The sequence below is a fragment of the Ursus arctos genome, unplaced genomic scaffold (genome assembly GCF_023065955.2).
Source record: "Ursus arctos isolate Adak ecotype North America unplaced genomic scaffold, UrsArc2.0 scaffold_1, whole genome shotgun sequence".
In the NCBI taxonomy this organism is placed as follows: Eukaryota; Metazoa; Chordata; class Mammalia; order Carnivora; family Ursidae; genus Ursus; species Ursus arctos.
In genome coordinates this window covers 24557081-24578312 of record NW_026622763.1, presented here as the reverse complement: position 1 = coordinate 24578312, position 21232 = coordinate 24557081, and the positions used below count along the sequence as shown (strand labels likewise).

At 34.1% G+C, this 21232-nt stretch overlaps 1 protein-coding gene across 1 annotated transcript in view; it reads left to right on the top strand.

Moving 5' to 3' along the window:
• LRP1B (LDL receptor related protein 1B) overlaps positions 1-21232 on the top strand; it is a 1450575-nt gene that overhangs the window by 791806 nt on the left and 637537 nt on the right. The window contains exons 19-20 of the mRNA XM_057306380.1: positions 3670-3750; positions 4898-5065. Of these exons, the coding sequence (XP_057162363.1) occupies positions 3670-3750; positions 4898-5065 (249 nt within the window). The remainder of the gene's footprint in view (positions 1-3669; positions 3751-4897; positions 5066-21232) is intronic.

Below are 21232 nucleotides of genomic sequence, written 5' to 3'. Positions count from 1 at the left end.
TCCCCTTATTTAGTCACGATGGTCAAATTTAAATATATATAGAATGTGGACTACATACTTTCAAACAAACCTATGATAACTTTGAGACTTCAATAATACGTTATTAGAAATATTCATTTTGAGTTCAAGAAGGAGAAATAAGTAGGAAAATTCCTAGAGACAGGAAAGAAACAAATTGGGTCTGAAAACTACCTCTAAGCTGTGTGTACTGGATAAATGTAAGTACCATACAAACGATGATTACCCTTGAGAGAGACAGAAAATTGTTTCCATTTACATAATGGCATACCTATAACCTGGGAATAAATTTTTAGCGAAAGATATAATAGATAAATTGAGCATACCACCTGCAACAATAGAAGATTTTTTAACAGTCCATTACTCCACATTAAATATTCTACGAGGTTGAAGTAACCACAGAAATAAAATATAGTTTTCTTTTCTTTAGTGTGATTTTAATATAAAATGTAAGCCACTTTCATTCATAATTTTTTCTCTTCAGAGTTAATCAGGTAATCTTTCCAAGTGTCCTTCAGTCTACGTCATGGGAAATCCAAAGTCAAAGTCAAGAAAGAAAAGATGTGTTCAACATTTAAGTCTTTTTAAAATATAAAAATTCATAATGGTATCTTAAAAAGAACAAATACCTAGAAACAGACTGAACTACCAGATACAATTTTCAACTTTTAAATTAATGCTAATATGGAAGAACAGAGAAAATGTTAAATTTATTTTAAGAAGCTTTTGTTTTATTTTTTAGGAGAAAGAGTATATTGCCATTAGACCTCATTTCTCTCTATCAGATACTGGTGATAAGATGCTAAGAAATTATGGATACAGTATTTTCCAATGTTAGTGAAAAATGAAGTCTCCTATATTATACTTAAATTTTTGGTGGAACTCCTTCTAAAATGTGTTGCACATTTGACTGCATTATTAAGCAGAGAAAATCCAAAGATAGTTTTAACATTTTAAATTTATTCTTTTATTTATTTTTTTTTTCTGAAGTTCAGTTGCTATTTTTTACTGGAATGTTGTGATAATCCCAGGAGTTACTCGGTAGATAAACCCTATTTTTGCTACATTAAATGCCTTCAAGGTGTTGTGTATTTCCAGATGACCTTTCTTTTGACTTCTTGACCTTTAGGACTTAAAGGACCTGAGACATCATGTTACAAACCACATGTCTGTCATCAGAGAGGCCATGTGATTTACTCAAGGTCACAGTGCTTTGTCAAGGAAACAGAAATGAAAAATTAGTAATTTTACTCCCTTATACCTGTCCCTTCAATTAATGCTTTTGTTCTTTTTAGTGATTTGTTTTATACTTTCTTCTAGTTACCATTTTTTAAAAATTCTATATAATTTGCCTTTTAGTCTTATAAACTAAGTCAGACAAGGAGGTTGCCTAGAGATTTAATGTAACTAAGTATTAAGTAAAAAAATAAATCAGAAATAAGATGCAACTATTTAAAACATATACCTATTACATGCAAGTATGTATGTTATATTCACTGTGGGCAGATATATCACTCGTTTTCTTAGAGATTGGAGGTGCACCGGGTTTTAGATTATTTTATTTACTTTAGGTTTTTTCTTTTGGGAGCTAACTTCCAGATTTTTTTGGGGGGAGGGGACACTTTTTAGACTTAGAATCTAAGAGGTAGAATCTTAAAGGTCACTTAAAAAATTTCCCAACCAATGAAGTATTGCCAAATTTCAGAGGTCTCCAAATGCTTTTAGTGATCTATTTTTTTCCTAGTTAAATGTATGATGTTGGTTAATATGTTCCTCAGTTTATAGAAGAGAGATTAAAAATGTGAATTAACCTATTCTAGATTCAAAAAGATGCAGTGTTATTTTTAAAAGTTAGATCTCATCATATCTTAGAATCTACATTTTTTTTACTCATTTTAACCATAGCTTTTAGTAATATTTTGTTTAAAGTCACTGTTCATGTTTACTGTACGTCTTCAAAACATTAAATGTTTATCTAAAGAAGAAAACATATTTTGGACAACATCCCTGTTGATTCTTGAAACATAAACACATAAGTTTTCATTATCTTGTCAGGTAACAAAAGAAAACTCTCTTAGAAATATTGATTAAATTATGCCTTGGGCGTTTTCACTTTTCTTTCAAGTGGTTCCCTTTATATGTCAGAAAATTTGTTGAGTTGCTGCATGGATAGCTTTTGATAGTCTTTTATCTCTTCATATCAGTGATTGCCTCCTTTTTACTTCTTTTTTTTTTTTAAAGATTTTATTTATTTATTCGACAGAGACAGAGACAGCCAGCGAGAGAGGGAACACAAGCAGGGGGAGCGGGAGAGGAAGAAGCAGGCTCATAGCGGAGGAGCCCGATGTGGGGCTCGATCCCATAATGCCGGGATCACGCCCTGAGCCGAAGGCAGACGCTTAACCGCTGTACCACCCAGGCACCCCAACCTCCTTTTTACTTCTGTCTTTGAAGCGTATTTAGGCTCTGATCACATTTTTTTTTTTTTTTTGGTTTTGAAAAGTTAAATTTATTCTAAAATGTGTATTTTGAGGCATGTCTTTGGTAATCACAAAGTTTAATTAAGATTTGTTCAGTTTTAGAATAATTGCCATTCAAATTCCAATACTTCAGGGGGATATACTCAAATGTAAACTCACACAAAGAAATTGTTTTTTAAACGTGGAAAGCAAATAATCAATACCATCTCAGCCAGATCTGATATGAGTATACCACTTTCCTTACATATTATATATGAAATAATATCAATTTATGTTGTCATTTGGACAAGTTACCGGTACTAGAGATGGCTATCACTTGTAGTCTGTTCACTGGATACTGTGGCTGGTCAGACTGGCTGATTCTCTTTTCCCAGCTCAACTACACACTAGAGAGAGTTCTCACAGGCTCCAGAGTTGACTTATTGTTTTACCATTTTAAGAGTGAGGATAAATATTATAGCCTTCAATTTAATTAGAAATATTATTTTGAAGATAATACACAACCTATGTCTTTGCGACTATCATGCAAAATTAATTTGCTCACATTTTACTATTCTAGCTAGTCATGATTTGCCAAAACCTATAGGTTAATATAGACTTTAACTTTAAAATGTCATAGTTTTTAAGGGAAAAATAGAAATCTTTCTATAAAAGTTATAATAATGTCGTTTCAGAATTCTTATTACCTAAAGACACCATCACCAGTGTGCTTCACTGGTGAAAATACTAAGAAAATACCCAGTAACTTGATTTTGAATGTTTTGTGAAGTCCTATCTCTTAGAAAGGAATAATCCGCAATAGGCCTAAATGGAGCCCCTGGGAAGCGTAACCGCTAGACCGGCCCAAGTCCCAAGGGCCAATATGAGGTCTGACTAGAACTGCCATTCAAACCTTCTCATCAGTGGCGCAGTGCAGGGAATACAAACAGTCCTTTATCAAATGGTTCTCCTAGGCTTTCAGTAACTGTAAAGTACTCATTTAAAAATACTAAAAATATGGGTATCCTATGCCCTTAAAAAGTTTATCTCACTATGTTTGTTTATCTACTGTTTCCTCTGCCTTTTGTAGAGGACAGGGGTGGAGTTTTGGTCACATTAGCAAATGAGATAGAAATAAATCAAGCACAGTCAATAACATCTTTACTATTGAATGTTTTTATTTCTTTCATAGAATTTCCAACTTGTGAGCCACTAACTCAATTTATATGCAAAAGTGGAAGATGCATTAGCAGCAAATGGCACTGCGACTCTGGCAAGTACCAAATGTTCCCTGTATTGCACTCATTTGATTGGGGGCCTGGCTGTCGGTGCTGTTTCACCTCCTTCAGACGTAGTTTGTACGAGAATTTTGCAGAGCCAAGCAAAATGGCTAAGACAAGTGGTGAGATGGCACCTGGCACATCAGTGGGGATTAGCATTAAGGAAAATGGAACTCGATATCTGTCCCTTGGGGCTATAAAGAGATTTGTGTTCAGATATTATGCTGGACATAGTCTAAGTCTGCAGACGTGAAGTAAAGGGGAAAATTGAGGAAATGACCTGGATGATTCAGGTTCTCCGAAGCATCGATGTAAAGTGCTCTGTCACCTCAGGATGGAGGAGTTTATAAATTATTATGGAATTATCCGAATGGTCTCAACTCTGTCACCTTGCTCTTTATGTACAAATAATGTTTGTTTTCTTTACTTAATTATATCATTATGCTAAATTATACCAAACACAGGTAAATGAATTATGTATAAATCATACATTTTCACTCACTGATTTCAATTTAATCTACTTTCACTTCACATTCCTCTCACCTCCCTCCTGCAACAGTTGTTAATAAAGAATATAAATCATTGCTAATGATAGTGACAATTTGCCAGTATAAATAACACACTTATGAGTCAGTAGAGGAAGGGTACATAGTGACTCCTCATGTTGAGAATGGAGAAGAAGGGTCTGAATTAAAGATAGGGTTATAAACTCTGGGGCATAGCGATTATAGGTCTACACAATAATTTTCCACAATAATTATATCACCAGCTGTATCATTTCATGAAATTCCTGCAATCACCATTGTCCTCCCATTTTATAATGATTTCATGCTGCATAGATTTGTTCAGTCAATGGTTAGTCATTTCTGAGTGAAATAGAAATTAAGCTTTAAAATCCAAAGTCAAGGATTGTTTTCCCTCTTCGTTTAGTAGTTGAAGTTCAATCAGAAGTGAAGCAATATCGAAATGAAGATAATCCCCCTCCCACTGTTCATGGGAAATGCTGATCATTAATTTACCATTGTTTTATCAAAAACAAAAGAATACTCTATATAGCAGAAAGAAATGGTAGATATTTCATAAGGAAAAGTTTCTTCCTGGATCAGTTTTCACTCCCTTGATGTTGATGCTTCTTTCCAGATGACGACTGTGGGGACGGCAGTGATGAGGTTGGCTGTGTTCACTCTTGCTTGGATAATCAGTTCAGATGTTCCAGTGGCAGATGCATCCCAGGCCATTGGGCCTGTGATGGTGACAATGACTGTGGAGACTTTAGTGATGAAGCCCAAACCAATTGTACCAGACAAGGTTAGTAATTTTGTGAAGCTATGAACTCTCATTTTAAATTGATATATAGTATTTAAGTATTTCAGAATGAATATTATATAAAAATATTTTACTCAGCAGATAAAATATATATATGGAACATTGTAAAATAATTGATCAATCTCTTTACTTTTGCTCTCTAATTTCTCTGGTTTCTCGCCTTAATACCTCCTTATACTTTGGTACCTTCTGTGGTTTTGCTCCCTACTTTCATTAGATGCTTTCCTTACCACCCCTTTAATCCTCTTCAACTTCTAAATTGCTAAGCTCCAAACCCATTCTGAAAGGAAAACAAACAACAACAACAAAAAACAAGAAAGTCATAATTTTTATTTTATTTCAACACCAAATTTGTTTCCTTAAGGCTTGAAATAACCTTCCCTATTAAGTAATGATGTCTTCCCACTGATTGACTTCTGGAATGTAAGCTAAGAGAAGGAGACCGTGGCCATGGGCCTCAGCATTATCCATGGGCAGACATGACCCTGTCATTTGCAAAGTTTGATCAGCCATAGGTCATGTTAATAAATTAGAAATCATGTTGGAACTACCACAGAAATTATCATTAGCCTGCCAAACACTCATACAATCAGTAACATTTTTTGAAAGATTTCATTTATTTATTTGAGAGAGAGAGCATGAACGGGGGGGGGGGGGATGGAAGTGGGAGAGGGAGAAGCAGACTCTCAACTGAGCAGGGATTCTGACATGGGCCTTGATCCGGGAACTCCAGGATCATGACCTCAGCTGAAGGCAGACTCTTAACCAACTGAGCCACACATGCACCCCCAGTAAGTTTTTTTAAGTAAAAGTTTTATTTCTGCTTAAGAAATTGGAAGAGCTTGTCATTCATTCTTTCATTTATTCCACAAATATTTTTGAAGACTTTTTATGTGCCAGGCACTGTGCTTGTACCAAAAGATGGATAAAAGAATGAAGAAATGTGGTCCCTGTTCAGTATTTAAAATCTAGCATGCAAACACACAATAAAATGATTTATTTAATGAACCGGATGGTGGGGTACGGGGGCACACATTGTGTGGTCATAAGAAAGGAATCATTTTCTTTTTTTTTTTTTTTTGAAGATTTTATTTATTTATTCGACAGAGATAGAGACAGCCAGCGAGAGAGGGAATACAAGCAGGGGGAGTGGGAGAGGAAGAAGCAGGCTCATAGCGGAAGAGCCTGATGTGGGGCTCGATCCCGCAACGCCAGGATCACGCCCTGAGCTGAAGGCAGACGCTTAACCGCTGTGCCACCCAGGCGCCCCAGGAATCATTTTCAGAGTGTTTTCCAAGGGCATATATTTGTCTTTGGCAAATATTTAACAACTTATAAAATAGAAAATTTCTATATTTTTTTCTCTGACATGATTCCTTTTGTCTTTGTTTCCTCTGTCACTTCCTCCCTCCCTCCCTCTCCTCTTTCCCTTTTTCTCTTTCTCTCTCTCCCATGCCTCTTTATCTCTATCTCATTCTTTTGTCCTTTTCTCTCTTATTTTAGTTGGTCCACTAATATATAGGAACATGAGTTTTTCACTTATCACTAGTCTTGCATGTAAAAAGGAAAGGTGCGCAAAAATACATTTTTCCTTTTTTTTTCTTATATATTGGAAATGTTCATCTAGGGTGTGGTTGACATGTCATTACTAAGTTACACTTTGAATATAAACTGCATTTCCCCCTACCTCACAGATGCCTTTGTAGGCTCCTCATGAGGTGTACATCTGTGGTCTGCTGGCACTGCCCCTAATATGCTGTGAAAGATAAATTGCCCCAAAGTTAATTTACTTCTATCTCAGAAGTGAGATCCCATCCCTCTTTTCTATGTGTTTTTGTCTCGAAGTTCAAATGATCATTGCACATTAAGAAGTTTTGGAGATTGCCTTAGCTTCATGAGTATCCAAAGTGAGTGGTACATCCCTTTGTAGCCTCACTAGATAATTTCTTAGGTTTGAATTATTATTGAATCAGTGTCTATTTAATGGTAATGACCTTCACCTTTAGAGTACCTCAATTTCATAAATACATTACTGTAAAGGATATACTGTCAGTGTGAATACCATGCATTTCTTATAGGATTATGGTATTATACATACTAAGGAAATGATCCAGATAATCTACATGATTCTTGGACATGTTTCAAGCAAAGAATGAGGAGAACTTCCTGAACTAATTTATACTTATCAGGTTATAAATTCCCTAATCAAATACTCTATTTGGTGAATACAAGTTGCAGGAATTGAAAAAAGGGAACATTCTAGGATGACTTTGGTAGAAGACAATTCAGAGTGTTTCAGAGGGTGTTCAAATATTTTTATCCATCATTATTTTATGTATTCTGATACAGAAGTTGTAAAATAACATGACAGATAGAATTGTTAAAGCTGATCAGGGAAGTCATTTTGCCCATGCGGGTTTTGTAAGGCCATCGCCAAAGTAAAGTAGAAATTTGATGCAATTAGTCATATAATTTAGTCTCAAAACCTGCTGTGAAAGAAAGAGCAGGGGATTCTGGCTTGGGTTTCAAGACAGGCTGTCAAAACTGATCAAATCCACCATATAATTGCTAGCACTTTGCTATACACCCAGCACTTTGCCTGGGTTAAAAGAGCATATGGTGTAGTTTCTCTCAACTCAAATTGTTTTCAAAAGGGCAAAAATACTCTTGAGTTAACTTTTAATAGTAAAGGAGAAGAAGAAACCAGGAAATGGAACATTCCATATATTATCCCCATTTTAGAATATTCCTGAATTTAAGTTCAATTCATATTCTCTCTGAAACCACTTTCAAAAAAGAGTTTCTATAGTGATGATCATTTTTTTCATCATTAGTATGATTAAATATATGAGGAAAGTATCAATTGCTAGTCCTCTTCTAGATTATTTTATATTCATCTCCTTCCTCCTAATATTGTGATGGTCTTTTCTCTCACTTACAAGCTCCCTTACTAAGCAAACAAGATGCAGTATCTTTAGAAAGCAGTGCACACATGCACACACAGAGTCTACAAGCAAGAGGGGAACAAAAAGACAATCCATGGCACAATGATTCCTTCCTTTGCATCATTGCCTGTGTATCACTAATTTAGCTCTGGTTTCTTTTTGTTTCTGATTACTTGGGTTGGCGCATATTTCTGTAGTGACTGTTTTGTAAAGTTACTAGGTGAATAGATTTTACAAATGGAAAAAAAAAAAAAAGTGACCCTCAAGGAATTTGGTTTGAGGGAACTCTTGTCTAGAGCCTTAAGCTTGGTCATTTATTAAGTATTGAAAGGTTTTGTAAAAAGATGGTTTTACCTGTGAGAACATCAAGAGAAGAGTTAAAATGAGACTTCAGTCTTTGCTTACAAATCTTTAACTCTCTGACTAGAACGAGAAAGAAAGAAAGAAAGAAAGAAAGAAAGAAAGAAAGAAAGAAAGAAAGGAAGGAAGAAAGGAAGAGACTCTGACATATGAATCTATAAAATAACAAATATATAGAATTAATCTTATCTTATTGTTAACAGTTTAATTCATTTGAATTATGTATACTTTCATTCTACTCTTTGGGGAATAGTCTCAACTATATTTCTCCCAAGGAATAAGGCATTTCTGAAGCAAACACACAATTTTTTATTTTATTTTATTTTATTTTTTTTAGTATCTTTAGACAGCTATTCCTTAGGTTAATTTCCATTCAGAAATTGTTGTAAAAAATTATACCCAATAATTTCAGCACAGACTCGATGGATAATGGAACAGGCTTCTCTAGAATTGATTTTGTCTAAATTTTGCAATTTCTCCTAAATGCAACTTAAATATCCCTCAAATATTTGGATTTTTCTTTACTTTGAAGGGTCATCTGACCCCGATTTATGGTCATTGTTCTTAAATGCCTTCTGTTTGGCTATCTAAAAAGGGAATATTTACTGCCAGCTGCACTAAGTAAATGAGCTGGTGATGATAGAACATATGTGATCTTTTATTTACATCACAAATACAAATTAAATGCAAATTTAAAATTAAGAATGTATTGACCTTCAATTGTGATATATTATGAATAATCGTTAACAAGTTCCCGATTCCATTAGGCAGTTAAGTCTATAACATTATTAATATGTATTCCTACACATGGTCATATTCTTATGCTTTAACTGTTTAACTTTGTTTCTGCTTTGGAAACTTTCACTTTTCTTTTGGGCTTTGTCCTCATTCATTCATTCGTTCATTCACCTTACTACTTTCTTGTTCACAGATATAAGAAGGAAGCTAGAATAATTTCAAGTATAATCTCTGATACACAGCTAATGCTCAGTAAATAATTATTGAGTGAAAGAGTTTATTTCTTGACCACAAAATTTGATTACACCCTCATAATCCAACCCTTATTTGTTTTGTATTATATATCTAGTAAGTTTTTTCTGTTTCTTTGACTTATGCCCAGATCCTGGAGTTTATTTTCATGATGATGTTTGAGACTAGGTATACTATCTATTCATGTACATCTCCTTAATAAAGTGCAATCACTTTCATTTATCCAATAAATATTTGCACTTTCAGTCCAGGATTCAATAAAATTAAATAGTTAAGACATCTCCCTTATCTTTTATTACTGTTTATTTATTTTTGTTTACATCCTTTCTGTCCAATAGATAGTAAGTTCCAGAAAGATAGGAAAAGCTTAATTTTTCTTGTATCTATTATTTAACAGTACATGCCAGTGAGAAGATTCCATTAGTAATAATTTAGTGGGGAAGAGGAATTAGCATATGTTGGCAACCCACTAATTGCCAGGCATTTTACATTTGTTATTCCATTTAATCCTCACAATAAGGATTACTCAGAGAGGCTAAGGTACTTGCCTGGGATTACACAGCTGGAGTTTCAAGCAAAGATTTTCTGTTCTGTATTCCTCTATCCAGTTCCCTGCTTCCGTAACAATGGAATATAATTCACCCCTTCCCTTTTTTCCTAACTCTTTATGCATAACATTTATATGATCTCTAAATAATTACTATATTTTTCTCAATTGTGTTCTCATTGTTCTTCAAGAAAAAAGAACTTTCTATTTATTTATTTTTATTTTTTTATTTTTTTAAAGATTTTATTCATTTATTCAACAGAGATAGAGACAGCCAGCGAGAGAGGGAACACAAGCAGGGGGAGTGGGAGAGGAAGAAACAGGCTCACAGCGGAGGAGCCTGATGTGGGGCTCGATCCCAGAACGCCAGGATCACGCCCTGAGCCGAAGGCAGACGCCTAACCGCTGTGCCACCCAGGCGCCCCAGAACTTTCTATTTATTACAGTTCATTGTAATGAAATTTCCCAAAGGGCACTAGAAGGAACCTGGAACATTATTTTAAATAACCACAGTAAATCTGTCTCTTTTTTTGTTTGTTTGTTTCTGTTCTTTCACTCCTACAACTCTCCTTGATAAAGTAGATTCTGAAACTTTGTCATTACAATAGCTGTGGACATTCCCACAAAGACAATTTCTTCAGTCGCCCAAAGAATCTGTTAGTCTGCCATAAAAGTTTCACCTCATAGACTTTGAAAATTTAGAAAGCTGCGAGAAAATGAAAGATCATTTAGTTCCGTTACTTTATCATGCAGATGAGGAAAAGGGCTCATTTAGGTAAAAGTATTCTTACGAGTATATAACAATATACTGGCTGTCTCTCTCTCTGTCAAATAAATAGCAATAACAAAAACATGCTGCTTCCTGGAAAGAGCTGATCATGTTCTGTGTTAGAGGTTTGAGACTGGAAACTTTTAGCCACAAAGACATTTTCAGGAGAGGTTTTGGATTTAAATGATTATGTTAAATTCCTGGAAAATCCAGGAAAGTCAGACAGTACGGCCAACCACAAAAGAATAATATCCTACCTAGGAACATTGAATCCACCCAGAGCTGTGCAGTTATCAAAATTTGGTTTGTGGCTGATGACTTAGGTTACACATTTAAGCATGGAGAGAATAGAAATTAAAACCCCTCTCTCTTTACTTCTGAACTCCATCTCAGTTCTACCCATCATGTTTTTAGCAGCACAATTTAATCCTAACAACATAGAAAACTAGATACCAATAAATACTATACACAATCAGACTCAATCATCTGTTTTGTTTTTCTTTTATGAAAATATTCTGAAGGTGCTTTCAACCAGTTTTTACTAAAACACACAATCAAAATAACTGCTATTATATCTCAGTCACTGAATTTTACTGAGAATAAAATATTGTCTTTGAATTTGAGGAAATTAGCAAATTATATACTCAACAAAATCATATGATCTTCTCTTCTAATGATTTTTAATTATTCTCCTTTAATGAAAATATGGATTGTTTTTTGATAAAATACAATTAAAAGCAAATTTAAACTTCATCTACTTTTAGAGAAGTATAATATCTACTTTCAATGAGATACAAATTGTCTGGCTTAACTTTATTCTCTCACAGATTGATTTATTTTCCTCAGGAAATGTTAACACTGAGATATCAAAACAATGTTAATTATTAATGGATTTTATCCATAGGAAACCTCTTTTTGTTTTCCTGGACAAAATAGCTCTTTAAAGGTCATTTTAACCTCAATACTGCAAACAACTTTTACATCAAGAGCAAGGAAGACTCAAGGCTTTTGAATCAATTAATAACAAAGCCTGTTTTGAGAATCCATAATGTTTCTAGCCTTATCTGTGATTATCATGACAATTAAAGGGAATCAGATAAGTATAATTTTAAAAATGAAATATTAAAAAGGTTCATAAAAATAGGCAGAAAGAAGTCAATTATCTTCATCTTAACTATACAGAAAATTAATAATAGATCTACACTTATTCTTAGATAAATTTAGCTCTTGTATTAAGACAATAATTATGCATCTTGACACTAAGCAGAGGAAATCTCTTGTTTTTTAAAAGATATAATTAATAACAAAAGTCAATAGGTAACAAAAGGACTTAATTTTAATGAAGAATCTCATCCTGTTTCCTCTTCTTTTAATAGAACTGAAAAATAAGGGCAAGAGTGAATTAATTTCCATAGTCTTAAATTCTGCTTCCTTATTCTTCCGTTGTGGGTAATGATCAGTGAAATGGTAGGACTTCAGGCATTCAGCAGAAAATAGACAAATTAAAAAACAAAACAAAACAAAAAAGCAGAAAAGAGACAAGGGGCATGGATGATCTACAAAATAATTAATTCACCTCTCAGTAATTGAGTAGTGTCATGCTTTTGTGAGTGAAGAAATAAACAATAGGATAGAACTTTGCCTTTTTCCTGTAGAAATAGTTGGTAGTTAGATTCTTTCAGAACCTGTTTAAACTGTGAGCCTTTGTTTCTTTATTTATGTGAAGCATCTACTGAATTTGCACTTAACATATTATATTCCTGCAATGTAATGACCAGATTTTTCCACTTTTTGTTAGGAAATTTATTTTGGTTTTAGGTAGGTATTTGTGTACACACAGGCCTCTCAAGGAAAATTAATTGTTATTATTTGCATCTAAAATCTTCCCACAAATAACTTTGGTGCATAAGAGCATCCACTTAAATTGCTGTGACCTTCCTGGCACAGAATATTCACTGGTATCAGAATCTTTTGTCACAGCATGTTGTTATTGTTGATATAAATGGGATGTTCTATCAGTCATAACCAGAATTTACCCCATTTTAGAACAGGAGTTGGCAGAGGGTGCCTGGGTGGCTCAGTCGTTAAGTGTCTGCCTTTGGCTCAGGGTGCGATCCCAGAGTCCTGGGTTCAAGCCCCACATCAGGCTCCTCTGCTGGGAGCCTGTTTCTCTCATTCCCCCTGCCTGTGTTCCCTCTCTCACTGGCTGTCTCTCTGTCAAATAAATAAATAAAATCTTAAAAAAAAAAAAAAAAAAAAAACAGGGGTTGGCAAGTATTTTCTGTAAAGTGTCGGATAGTAAATATTTTAGATTTTGCCTATTGCAACTACCCAACTCCACTGCTCTGGAAAAAAGAAGCCATAGAGTATATGTATACAAATGATTATGACTGTGTTCCAATAAAACTTTATTTATGATAATAGGTAGTGGACCAGAATTGGTCTGCAGGTCATAGCTTCCTGACCCATTATTTAAAACACAAGTGGAGACACACTCTAAAGGAACTATAATCTTAAATAATCATTTTGCCCATTCCATAGACTCAACCTTATAAGACAAAGGCAAAAAATAATGGGGAGGAAAACAAAGGCTAAAAAAAGAAAAGATAAGCCATTAATAATTTCTAAATAATATTCTGTGACCTTTCCTCAAACATATGCCTTGTGTATATATATATATGCTTATACACATTCTTTCTACATAAGAATGTTCCACATTATTTTAAAATATCAAATTAAATAATGTAATATTTTATATTTTTTCCAGTTAATATTTGATATCTGTTGTGAGCTAAGCATATTGCTAAGCCAAGAAGTAAACTCCAAATAAAAATATCCGTATTGCAGCCTGTTTTAGTTAATAGCTATTAAGGTGATTGGCTAATTTGAACAGTAAATGGAAAAATAGATTTCTCAATTACACAGCCAATTCAGCAGATTAATACATTCTGTACACTAATATTTAAATAATGTAGAAATTCATCATTCCCATGATATATTAAATTCTAAGTGGAATGCTTATGGTAGAGTTCCAAATATCAAAACTTAATTTAATTTTTTTATTATTATTAATTATTATTTTAGAGAGAGGGAAAAGAAGGGAGGGGCAAAGGGAAAGGGAGAGGGAGAATCTTAAGCAGGCTCCACATCCAGTGCGGAGCCCAATGCAGGGCTTGATCTCACATCCCTGAGATCATGCATGACCTGAGCCAAAATCAAAGGTCAGATGCTTAACTGACTGAGCCACCCAGGCACCCCAAAACTTAATTTTAATGAACTAAAACAATGTTTTATTTGTTTTACATAGATTTCATTTCTATATTTTACCTTACTGGGGGATATTTAGTGTTGTGCATTGAAATCTTGCTTCAATATATTTTTTGTGTCTGTATGTCTGTGCATTTTCAACACTAAAATCATTTTAGTATTACAATAATTGAATTTATCCTTAGGTAGCCACACATTCTTTCCCATTTCCTTCTCTTCAACTCTTCTTTTTTTTTTTTTCTTTTTCTTCCACTTTTCTAATTGACCCTTACAGTAAACATTAAAGATTTGAAATATGGTCTCTTATTTATTATTAAAGTTCCATTAAATTGCATATACTAATAAATGGTTTTGATAGTTCCATCCAACTCCTTATCAGGATAATCTCCAGTGAGGGTTACATGCAAGGGTAAGTGTTTTTAGGAATGTAAGTAAAACACAAAAACCATGCCCTGAAAGTGTGTTGGGGTGAGAGGGAGTAAGGGGCTGTCAGATTAATAACCAAATGATGTAGCATCTGTAACGTAGATGACATGCTGGTCATCTTCAAGGTCCAATGAGATGAAGACAAGTTGAAGAGGTGAGGCCCTGGGCTTGACTTCATTATTAGTTCACAGCAGAGATAGTGCCATCACACAGGCAACAGTCCCTGGGGAATCCATCCCGTGTAACATGGAGAAGAGCAGAACAGTGCATCCCGTCAACCCCAACACAGGCTCTAGACAGGCTGGGAGGCAGGTTTTAACAAGCAGCCCTCCCCTAAGGATGTACAGAAATCAAGGATAGCCTATCCTCCTAATGGGTTGTTAAGGGTCTCTCGAAGCAGAAAGGCCAAGGTTAAGTCCACACCCTGTTGGCAAAGGAAATGAAACTATCGATATACTGCCAAACCTGTTCTCAGCGGTTTCAGGCAAGTGAAGAGTATCTAGGAATCTGGAGCAAACAGCTGCCTTAGGTACAGGAATTATTAATGCATAGTGATTCAAGCTAGGAACCGAGCAGGGACTGACACATGGTGATTACAGGTAATGCAGGAAGCTGTATGCACATGCAATGCATAGTGCTTTTTACTTTTCAAAGCATTTTACAGTGAATGACAAGTTAATGTATAAACTCCATTAAAACAATAAAAAAGTCGTTTTTTTCCTACCCAGATGGGATACAATTTAAATAATTCATTATATTCGCAACACCATTATTAGTTATTTTCTCAAGGGGGTTTTAACATTTCTTATAAGCCAAAAAATATATTCTGACTAAAAAAAAAACAAAAAAAAACCAAAATAAAAAAAATGGTATATTTTTTTCAATCCTGATTTTCATTTTTTTTTAAATTTTGGAGGAAAAATTCCTTTATATCTCTGTACACTTGGCTAGTCTTCTAACTGCAAGTATTTAGTCACAGTGAATTCATTTAAATATTGGGATAAATTCCACTATTGGTTGCCACATTTCCTTCAGGGCTCTGCATTTATTTATTTATTAGATTCTCCAAATTGTATGCTTGGTTTAAATAGCTTCAGGGCAAAAATACAATAAAATTGCATTAGTTAAAAATATAACCAGCATCAGCAACATGAAAACAGAACAGTAAAACAGCATGAGCACATACATATAAACGTAGTCATCATTTTAACACTCCACTGGGACAAGCCATATTACGAAGATAGATTGTGTGCCAAGGCCCAAAGCTTAAACAACTGGGGCTCTGGGGAACCACACGGGCCTGGATCTCAGGTTGGAGTGGTCATCACAGGCTCCTCGGAGGAAGGCAGCTCTCCATCCCGGGGAAAATCAACAACTGTTAACAGAAGCAGATTTCATTTGGCAAGAGGTTAGGAGGAAATAAAACTCCACAATTTTTTTCTGTGTTTTCTGGCAGAGGAGAGCATTTCTAAACATCAACACACACCCAAACTTAACAGACATTGAAAAATAGGTTTGGGGTATTTTTAATTTATGGGAGGGAATTGGATGAGACATGGAAAGGGAAGGAATATAAAAATGTGTGTGTGTGTGTGTGTGTGTGTTGTGATAGTCTACTTGACTTTCATATAAACTTTGAGTGTTTGAGCTAATGAAATAGAAGTGTGTATATATATATATATATATATATCCTTATATCCTTGTAAATTTAAAGAATCTAAGATTTTTTTCTTTTTCTATTTATTGTCTAGATGCTTCCCACATGATCTATAAATACTGTGTATCTGAGCATTATCAGAATCTAGAGGAAGGTCTTTGTGTGACTCCCACTAGCCCTCAGGCTTAAATCCAAACCATTTAGCAAAGCATACAGGGCCATTCAAGGTCAGGCCTTGCCCACCCATCTAGTTTCCCCCCTCTTCTCCATCATACACTACACAGAATTTTATGAATGTTGCTGACTTTGTTCAGATTATCTTTTGTCCCATTCTACTTCTCCTCCTGCCCTCGCCTGACTCTTAATCATGAACAGAACTCTTTTCTTTTCCTCTGTCATAAGACTCCATAGTGCTCTTTCATTTTCATAAAAGACCAACTTTTACCATGACTTTGCAATGGAATAAAATAAATATTACACTTCATTCTAAAAGAAATGCGCTGAAGAACAGTACTCAAAACATAAAAGATAAATGAGTTTATTGTTACTTCATGATTATTATATGAGCTGATTATTTCTTTTTTGTTTTTTCATTCTTAAGTTCTACATGAGAGAAGACTTGTAGAAATGTAGAAAAGGTACAGTGGTAAAGAAAGCAGGCTCTAAGTTTAATTATGTGGTCTCAAATATCATCTCTGCTGATTATCATCTGTATAAATACAGACATATTGATTTGTGGTTTTTGCTTCTGTGAAATGGGGTGCTTTCAATAAGCAGTTTTGTTTATTTTTAATCAAAATCAAAAGGAACAGATGAGTTATCCTTTTTTCACTGAGTTTTAATCCTTTCTAATGTGATGAATTTGAAGCACAAACAAAATCAAATGCCGTATAAACTGTTTACATGCAAGGTGTATGGAATGGGAATTAAAAATAAAAACAGGAAAGTGTGAAATTGGTCTTGGCATTCTCCTTGGAGTTCTCTGTGAGTCAAAAAAAAAAAAGCTCTGGGGGCGCCTGGGTGGCGCAGTCATTAAGCGTCTGCCTTTGGCTCAGGGCGTGATCCCGGCGTTATGGGATCGAGCCCCACATTAGGCTCCTCTGCTATGAGCCTGCTTCTTCCTCTCCCACTCCCCCTGCTTGTGTTCCCTCTCTTGCTGGCTGTCTCTATCTCTGTCAAATAAATAAATAAATCTTAAAAACAACAACAACAACAACAACAACAACTCTGAATCCCTTCCACAGAGGGAAAAGATGTATAACAACGTAAAGTATCATGTAAAATCTGGGGTCTTATAAATCTCTAAAGCTTATCCATGAATCTCCTGAATCTGCAGACACCAGAATAAGAGACACGATCCTATAGAATTTTTTTAATTGAGTCTTAAATAAAATTATGGTCATTAATAGATAAAGTATAAACAGGAGGGGAATCCAGGTTTGGGGGAATAATATAACCAGAACCAGGAGGTATACATTAGTGACATGTATGTAAGCATTATTAAAAGAATTCTTTCACCATTTAGATTTGAATATTTATAATGGTGTTATTGTATTTCCTTCTCCAGACTATACTATCATTTTAAACTTATTATGATCTGGTTGTTTGTGGTGTCAATTAATAGATAGTATACCCACCCTTAGAGGTTTAGACGCGAGTAGTTTAGGAAGAAGAAAAGAAAAGCTTCAGGGAAATATCACACTTGTATTTAGATTTGTAAGATAAATGTTTATTTAGAATAAGAAAACAAATGAGTAGATTCACTTTTGAAGTACAAATAGACAAACCAAACAATACCAAGCGAAGCAAAGAAAATGCAAATGGAATTAAAAAAAATCCTCAAACAATAACAGCATACTCTCCCTTTTATTGATGCCACCTTGATCTGTGTAACCACAACTTATTTTCAGCTGTAAATAACACTGAGCTAAAGGCTAGGATTCTATATGTAAAGTCGCCATACTGCTGAATCACAGACAACCCCTTCTCCCGAAGCAGCAATTTACCTCTTGCAAGTCTCTTTTTTGAAATCAGGTTAGTCTATCTGATTTCTGAGTTTACATAAATCTTCTTGAGAATTTCCCATTGGGTCATTGAGGTAATGATTTAACACGACTTTAAAGAACTAGATCTTTGAAACCAAATCCAAAATACATTTAAGAGTCAAAACATTACTTTTACAATAATTAGTTAAATACAAAATTCCTTTCATTATTATTTACATTTTTGAGGCAACATAGTACCTGAAGAAATAAAAGATGGGAAGAGGAATAGAAATATAGTGTAGAATTTGGTATATACCATTTAATTTTATTTAAGCTAATAAAATGTTTCCTCAGTTAGGTACTTTTAAATGTAAAATATGTTATTTCTTCTCAAAATTTCCTTACATATCACTATCCTGTTTCTTTACTTAGCATGCTGATTATTTCCAGAAATAATCTAAATGATAACCTGGAAAGATAAAATATTATAAAGAAGAAGGACTTTTTTAAACAGGCAGAAAAAAAGATTAGCAATGTAAATTAATCTGAGGGTAAGATTGATCCAAATAAATTCATATATGAAAAAATGATTCATAAAGTTGGCTCTAAATTCTACGAAGCTACTGCAAAGAGAGAAGCATGATGAATTTCAGGATTATTCATGAATATCCATAAGCTGGACTTATAAAGAAGGAATGCTAATTTGCACAAGAGAGTAAAATTAGTACTAATATTGAAGCAAGAGTGAAACCAAATTTTCCCTACAGCTTTTCAGAGGTAGATTCGAAAACAAAAGCAAATATAGTTTGCAGTTGCCCTACTATCCCCTCCACCAAGGAAAAAAAAATCCAATAGGGAAAATACAATAAAAATGAGTATCTCCATCTCTTCATTATAACAGAAAGGTGTTAATATATATAATGTTTTATTTACATTCTATATATACATATACATATGTTAATATATGTAATGTATTATAATGCCTTATATAAAGCAGGTAGCAGTTGTTACCTTGCAAGGATGGTAGCCCAAGAATCTTACTTTTCAAGGAACTGGAAAATCTAGATATTTTTATAGGAAATCTTCAGATTTTAAGAGGTCAATAGTATGTGTGCCAAACTAGACATAGTGAGGGACAGATTCAATATATGAGCTGCCAGTCTTCAACTCTTATTTTACAGAATGTAGAAAAATCAATAGACTATACCTTCGTTATTAAGTATTTGGAATCACTGAGTGACAATTACCTGAAATACAACTTTTATACATCATTGGCTGAGCTCATACTACAGGTTATAAAATTCAGCTGAGCCAAATTTTGTGTTTTGTTTTCAAGGAAGTTTAAGTAGTAAGTAAAAGAACAAAGGCCATTTCACTGCTGCATCACTGGTGGCCCCCTCACCATAGAATCACTTTAAGAGCTGACTGGGTCTTAGAACTGCATTTGATTTGTCTCCTTTGCTCTTCTTGAATATTGAAATCACAGGATTCTCAAATCACCTTTAAAAAGAATCCAGGTTTGAAGACTTCACAATATCTTATTTATAGACCTGTCCCAGCATTCTTTACCGCTATAGTAGTTAGGCCGTACTGCTAAATGGTACACTCCACAGATAACAAATTAAATAAGGTGGGAGTTTGCTAGATCACCTTCCATATATATCTTCTGAATGTGCACAGACTCTACCATCTTTGTTGACTGTGTGAGTGGAAGCAAGCATTTTGTTTGTTTATTTATTTATTTATTTTAGATTTTATTATTTATTTGTCAGAGAGAGAGAACACACGCACAGGCAGGGGAAGCGGCAGGCAGAGAGAGAAGCAGGCTCCCCACTGAGCAAGGAGCCCAATGTGGGACTCAGTCCCACAACCCTGGGATTATGACCTGAGCCAAAGGCAGCTGCTTAATCAACTGAGGAACCCAGGCATCCCCACAAGCATTTTGTTTAATCATGAAGACTCTATATACCCAAAGTCAGAATGATTTGCATGACTAGAAAAGTAGAAAAAGAAAGTCTCTTTCTGGAAGGGACTTTGAACCATCCTAAACTCAATGCCTTCTCTGTAAATTGGGTGTGATGAGTAGAAGTGTTCTGTGCAGTGGTTACTTTAAAAAATTAATCCTATAGATTTTCTGGGAATTGAAACAGCTATGTTCTACCAAAAGAACTTTATCCCTGCTTTGGCGGGGCTCGTTTTATATATTTTTGTTCCTGCTGTTACTGCTCTAGAAATACTTAAGGAGTAGAGGTAAGTTTATTTTGTGCATCTTTATAATATTGTATTACCTGACATATCATAGCTTTTGAAAGTGTTTAAATTGAGAAAAATTCAGGAAATGAATATTTATATCATAGAAAATAACAGCAAAAATAACAAATTTTTGTAGTTAAAATAATTACAGATATCCAATTTATTCCTCACAACAACCCTGTAGACTCTTCACTTTCTAGGGGTCTAAAAAGATTAAGTAACTGCCTTGGTGGTATAAATGATATTGTTAGCTTTGACCTCAAGTGAATTTAATCATAACTCATAACCACATGATTCCTACCAAACCAGCTTTAAGTAATGGGTAACTCATCTGAAACTGTTTCAAATTTATCATAATGATATAGATTAATTGCTATTCTAAATGCAATGTAGATAAATTGCTGATATACCTGTATGAAATAAGCAATAAGTTTATTACAGTAAAACTTCAATTTAGAAAAATACATACTAAAATCTATTTTATAACAGAATTTGGAGATACTGATTAATATGATATTTCATATTATTAGATATTAATAAAAATTTAAAATAGCATTAATGATAGTCATATTCAATTGTTACATTGTAAAGCATCCATATTCCCAACATTATGCTTCCTTATTCTTGCTTATGCTTACCTGTAGAATTTAACCTATGTTTTTAGTCAACAGGTTTTGAAGAATACCATTAGCTGGAAACTGTATGAATTATTAATTTATAAGTTACAAACTTGAATGCGCAGTACCTCATTAAATTCTTATGTGTGTCTGTTCTCATTCTAGAATTGAAATCTTATGTCCTAAAAAATTTGTTTAATATCTGGAGTTTTTCGTTTGTTTTTTTTTTCAAAATTTGAGATTATTCTTCAAAGATATCGTTAATCTGAAAGTGCTTAGGATTTTTGAAAGAAGTTGTCTAAAGAAATATCAAAAGACCAACCAAAGTCTTAA